The sequence below is a fragment of the Tupaia chinensis genome, unplaced genomic scaffold (assembly GCF_000334495.1).
Source record: "Tupaia chinensis unplaced genomic scaffold, TupChi_1.0 Scaffold000042_2, whole genome shotgun sequence".
NCBI classification, from domain to species: Eukaryota; Metazoa; Chordata; class Mammalia; order Scandentia; family Tupaiidae; genus Tupaia; species Tupaia belangeri.
The window spans coordinates 1,339,243-1,345,039 of record NW_006159498.1 but is presented as its reverse complement, the minus strand read 5'-3'; the positions used below and the strand labels follow the sequence as shown (position 1 = coordinate 1,345,039).

The following is a 5,797-nucleotide window of genomic DNA, read 5'->3' as shown; positions in this document are numbered from 1 at the left end:
AGCTGGCGTCTCCTCCCGCTGCAGGAAGCAGCTGCCCGGGGAGCCGTGCAGCAGAGCCAGGTCCACCCCGAATGCCTTCAGGTCCTGCTCGTAAAACACGTACTTCTTCTTGACCAGGCCCTGGAAGGCCAGCCGACCCAGTGTCCCCACCATCTTGCGGCTGCTGAGGGCCACCTGCTCGATCCTCAGGCTCGCCTTGCCCTTCTCCCCGTCCCTGCTCAGGGCCATCCGCAGATACCAGGCGTAGAGTTCACACAGCGTCCTCGGTGGCCACAGCTGCAGGGGCTGGGGCCCTGACCTACTGCGGCCCAAGTGGCCCAGTGCCAGCCCCGCGAGCCTGCAGAAGGCTGGCACGGTGCACATCAGGTAGAGGGCCCTGTCAGCCTGCACCTGGCCCAGGACCCAGCCCAGGAGGACCTGGTCCTCAGCGAACATCTGCCCCAAACACGCCTTGACCTCCTCCTCCTCAAATCCCCTGAGCTCAGTCATCCTGTCCACCAGGCCCCCTGGGACCTGGCCAGCTGCACCAGGACGAGAAGTAACCCACACAGAAACTTCCGGAAAGAGGTTACCCCGGATGATGTTGGTGACCAGGCGGTCCACCTGGAGCTCCTTCTTGGGGTCTGTGCAGGCCACGGTGTTGGAGAAGTCCAGCGGTGTCTTACACTCGTCCAGGCCGTCCAGGATCAGCAGGACCCTGGACAGGGCGGCCGGGGCCAGGCCAGGCTCTCCCAGGTGTGGGAAGGCGGTGTGGATGAGCCTGTCGGCGGACAGCTTCTCGTGGGCGTTGAGGTCACGGAAGGTCAGGGGCAGCACCAGGGCAAAGTCCGAGCCGACCTGGCCCTGGGCCCAGAGGCGGGGGGAGTGCCTCACCAAGGTGGTCTTGCCCATGCCAGCCACCCCAACGGTGACGGAGACACGGGGTGGGATGGACACCCGCGAGAGAGGCAGGAAGAGCCTGTCCAGGGCCACGGTCCTGGCGGGGCGCCAGCCCCCACGGGTGGCCTCCACCTGCGTGAAGTCGTGCTCCCTCAGCTGCAGGTCCGTCAGGCCCTCCACCAGCAGGAGGCCACCCAGCCTGTGTGCAGCGTCATGCAGCTCGGGACCGCTACCCACCCTGGTCAGCAGGGCCTCGCGGTGCTTCTGGATCTTTGCATCTGTGGACAAAGGCCGGTGGGGGATAGGTGAGGGCAGGGGAGGTGGACAGGCCCGGTGCTCTCCTGCCGCCTCCGAGGCTGAACCTACCATTGCCGCGGGGCCCCAGCGGGCTGTCTGGCGTGCTCTCAGGGACCTGCAGGGCCGGGCAGCCCTGACTCCCCTTCCCAGCCAGCAAGTCCACCAGGGCTTTCACCTGCTCAGCAGGGGAGCCGGCCTCCCCACCTGGCCGCATCTCCTGCCTCCTCATGGAGTCCGGGATCACAGCCAGGAGCTGGGGAGAGAGGTCCAAGCCTGCTGCACCCTGGCCCAGCAGCTGGGGCAGGTGAGCAAGCCCCAGGAGCAGCCCCCTGCATCCTCTCCAGCCTGAGGTCCACTGATCCTGCCTCCAAGAGGGGGCTGGAGGACCATGTGCTCGTGTGAGGCTGATCACATGGGCCAGGGGGCGAGCGCTGGGCCTAGGGGCTAGACCAGCTCTGCCACTCACCAGCAGGGCGACCCTGGGTGGGCTGCCTTGGTGTCCTCATTTGTGACCTGCAGAGTGATGAGGTCTGAGCAGGTTTGCTCAAGGAGGGAGGAACGGACGACGCCAGCCCAGTGAGGCTACTTCGGGTGCCTGCAGCTGACCTGGAGGGGTGGGCGTATGGAGATGGTGGCGAGCCCAGGTGGAGAGGGGCGGCCGGCAGAGCAGGGTCCTCTGGGCAGCCGCACTGCTTCTGTGACTTGGGCGGAGTGTCAGTATGCACCTGTCCACGCCTGGGCGATCAACGCTGAGAGTCCTCGTCAGGCCGCGGGCCTGGGCGTCGGTGACGTGTCAGTGCAGGTGCAGCGACTAGCAGGGACTGATCGGAAGTCTGGGGGTGGGCAGACAGGCACAGGGAACGCTCTGTATGCTCCCGCCGTGTTTCCTGTCAGCCTAGACTGCTTTGTAGTCTGGGGGGCTGGCAGGTGGTGTGGAGGTTAAGGCGCTGGAGCCCATAGGCTCTACAGCATGGTTCAAGTCCCTGACCTGGTGGCTTGAAAATCATGGCCAAGATCCCGAGAGAAGAATGGAGGGAGGGTTGTGGCGTGGCCATCCCCCTGGGGGATGACTTCTCACTTTCCCTCTCTCTGTCTCCGCCTTTGTCCAGCAAACACACTGTCCCCACAGCAAAAACAGAACAAAAAGTGAAGCCTAGGGCAGGTCTGTGGCCTTGTGGTCAGGTAGGTGGACCCCATATGGCCAACCTTGCAGTTCGAGTCCCTGACTCAGTAGCTTGAGAAACACACCAGGCGTGTGCAGGCGTACCCACAATCCCAAAGGAGGGAGAGATAGAGAAGGGGGTGCAGTGAGGCCATGCCTATGGGGTGCTTTCTCACTTCTCCCTCTCTGTGAGTCTCTCTCCAGTGAACTCATGCACCCTCTGGCAGATTTTAAAATATAATAAAGTCGGGGCCAGCAGGTGGTTAAGCTGCTGGACTTCCACGTGACCGACCATGGTTTGAGTCCCAGACCTGGCAACTTTTCTCACTTTCCCTCTCTCTCTCTCCCTGTCTCTCTCTAGTCAATTTGAAAATAAAAATAATAAATGAAATAGTAATAAAGTCTACTAATTTTAAAAATAAAGACAGATGGGGCCAGCAGGTGGCATGGTGGTTAAGGGCACTGGACTCCCACATGGCCAACCACAGTTCGAGTCCCAGACCTGGTGACTTGCTTTCTCACTCTTTCTCTCTCTCTCTCTTTCTCTCTCTCTCTCTCTCTCTCTGTCCTTTTCTGGTCAAATTAAAATAAGTAAATAAAGTTAAATTTTTAAAAAATTCTTAAAAAAAAATAAGTAAAGACAAAAAGGGAAAGAAGAGAGCCACGGAGGGAAAGCGGGGAAGCATGTGGGCAGAGCAGCTGTGGTCCCTCTTGCTGTTCGTGGTCCTGGCACAGGAGTGGTTCCTGCTCGGGCGGGTGACACAGGGCTGAGGCAAACCTTTGGCTGGGCCTAGCTGCTCTCTTTCTCTCTCTCCTGCAACAGCCCTCCCCAGTCAAGATGGACGCTGAGGACCCCGAGCCACCCCGACCTCCTCCCGTCCTCACCGGCCCTGGGCCTCGGCAGTGCCTCCGCAAGGCCCAGCAGCTCAGGAGGTGGGGGTCAGCCATTTGCTGCCCACAGTTCTGGGAGGGAAAGCACGTGGGGGACCAGCAGGGACCATGACCCAGGGCTGCTGCTGCTGCTCTGTGTGAAGACATTGGGCTGGAGCCCGCACGGCCAACCGCGTGGTCTGAATCCCAGTCCTGGTGGCTGAGGGGTGCTGGGGGCACGTGCATGTGAGCCCAGCAGGATGAGGGCATGGAGAAGGGGCTCGACTGCTGGGGTGCTTTTGCCCTCTCCCTGTTCCTCTCTCTTTGGCCCTCTGGCAAAATGAAAAAAAAAGAAAGAAGAAATGACTCCGAGCTGTCAGTGCCCAGAGACGCAGGCGAGGCCCGTGCTGTGCAGCCCAGCACTCTGGCGCTCAGAGCTTCGTTTCAGAGGTACACACTGTCCATCGCCCCGGGATGTGACAGGCTCCAACCTTGAATTCGCACTGGGCATCCCCGACATTTTAACTCCGAGAGGACTTTTTCACGTGGAAAATGAAAGAAGCGTGGCCACAGGTGGCTAGTCTCCGGTCCTCCAGGTCATAGCAGAGCTGAGTCAAGAGTACAGGGGATGCAGGGAGCTGCGATCCACGCCTACCGGGAGCGTTAGAAATGGGCCGGGGGAGGCCGCTCTCTGACTTCTTCAAAACCCCGTTCACTTGTCTCATTCTTTTATTCTATTTAGTTTATTTGTTTATTAATTAATTCATTAAGTTTCCTTTTTATAATTTTTTTTTAATTTTTATTTTATCATCATTTGATTTTTAAAAATTTGCTACAGAGCACATGCACTCACCAGAGAGAAACCTGACAGAGAGAGGGAAAGTGAGAAAGCAAGCCGCTAAGTCCTGGACTCAAACCGGGGTCAGCCGTGTAGGAGTCCAACGCCTTATCCACCACACCACCTGCTGGCCCCAATTCATTCACTTTTAATTGCCAGCGGGTGCACACGCTTGCCAGAGACAGACAGGGAGGGGGAAACGCACCCTGACAGGTGTGGCCGTGCCACTACCCTCTCTTCCCCACTGCCCCACCCTGTTGGGACTTGGGGCACAATGTGTATTCAGTGTGTTCTTCAAGCCATCGGGGCTGGGTTTTGAACCACACAGTTGGCATGAAGGATCTAGTCACCTTAACCACCATGCCAGCAGCTGGCCCGGAACTGTATCATATTTTGTGAATTTTAATTGCTTAAATTTTGCTAATGTGAATTGCTTCTCGCACATCTAAATAGATTGTTCACAGAATTAGAAAAATAACACATGCTCATTAAAAACATTTGAGCAGGGTTGGCCCATGACCTACTGGTTAAGGGAGCCAGATCCTACATGGCTGATTGGACAGTTCAAGTTCCAGCCTTGGCAGCTTGAGAAAACATGCGGGGTGCGTGTGCACACATGACCAAATCCTGACGGGATGGAGAAACGAGGAAGGGTGTGAGTGACCACGCCCTCTCGGCGGGCGCCTTCTCCCTCTCTGTCTCTTTCTGGTGAGTGCACATGCCCTCTGGCAATTAAAAAAGTACATACATAAATAAAACATTTAAGTAATGCAAAAGTAAATATAAACTGCATTTCCATTTTCTAGGAATGCGCTCTTTTGGTTGATGTTTATTTTTTTTTTAAATAAACTCGGGGGCTGGCAGGCGGCATAGTAGTTAAGGGTGCTCACTTTCTCTCTGCCCCTCGCTGGTCAAATCAGAATAAATAAATGAATAAATAAAAGTTTAAAAATGGGGACTAGCAGTTAGCGTAATGGCTATGTCACTGGACTCCCACGTAGTCGACCGCGGTTCAGGTCCCGGACCCGGTGGCTTAAAACTCACACCGGGTGCATGTGCGTGCGTGCCCAAGATCCTGAGAGGAGAATGGAGGAGAAGGGATTACGGCATGGCCATCCCCCCGGGGGGTGATTTCTCGCTTTCTCTCTCTCTGTCTCTCTCTGTCTGTCTGGCGAGCGTACATGCCCTATAGCAAAAACCTCTCCAAAAAAAAAAAGTTAAAAAATAAAACAATTCTTTTTAAATAAATAAATAAATGTATAAACGTGAATGCCAGTACCATAGGACAAATTAAAAAGTAGAAGATATCAAGACTGGGAAAGAACCAATCAAACTGTCCCTATTCACAGTGCATATGATTGTGTTTATAGAAAATACAAAAGAATTGAAAACCATTTGGAGGGCCATGGTGGCATGGTGGTTAAAATGCTGGATTCCCACATAGTCAACTGCATTTCAAGTCCCAGACCCAGTGGCTTGAAAATCACAACAAAGAAATGGATAAATAAATAAATGGTTAAAAAAAAAAAAAAGTTAAACTAAAATTTCTGGAGCCAAGATCAATACATACAAAAAATTAGTTATGCTTCTACCTATAAGTACCATCAAATTAAAACTGAAATCTAAAATATCATAAAAAATCAAGTATCTAGGCTATCTAGGAATGAATCTAGCAAAAAAATGTGCAAGACTTCTCTGTTGAAACCTACTAATACATTACCGAGGGAAACGAAAATGAAAGAACACCTACA

General features: G+C 54.5%; 1 protein-coding gene across 6 annotated transcripts in view; it reads right to left on the bottom strand.

Moving 5' to 3' along the window:
• NLRC3 (NLR family CARD domain containing 3) overlaps positions 1-5,797 on the bottom strand; it is a 35,030-nt gene that overhangs the window by 21,844 nt on the left and 7,389 nt on the right. For 2 of the 6 annotated variants that reach the window (XM_027773181.1, XM_027773190.1), the window contains 4 exons: positions 1,902-2,009; positions 1,643-1,782; positions 1,246-1,429; positions 13-1,157 (listed from right to left, as the gene is read on the bottom strand). In XM_027773181.1, the coding sequence (XP_027628982.1) occupies positions 13-1,157; positions 1,246-1,405 (1,305 nt within the window). In that variant the 5' untranslated portion in view covers positions 1,406-1,429; positions 1,643-1,782; positions 1,902-2,009. Of the gene's footprint in view, positions 1-12; positions 1,158-1,245; positions 1,430-1,642; positions 2,010-5,797 lie in introns of all 6 variants that reach the window. The other 4 variants (XR_003549925.1, XM_027773194.1, XM_027773192.1 and 1 more) reach the window with 3 other exon arrangements.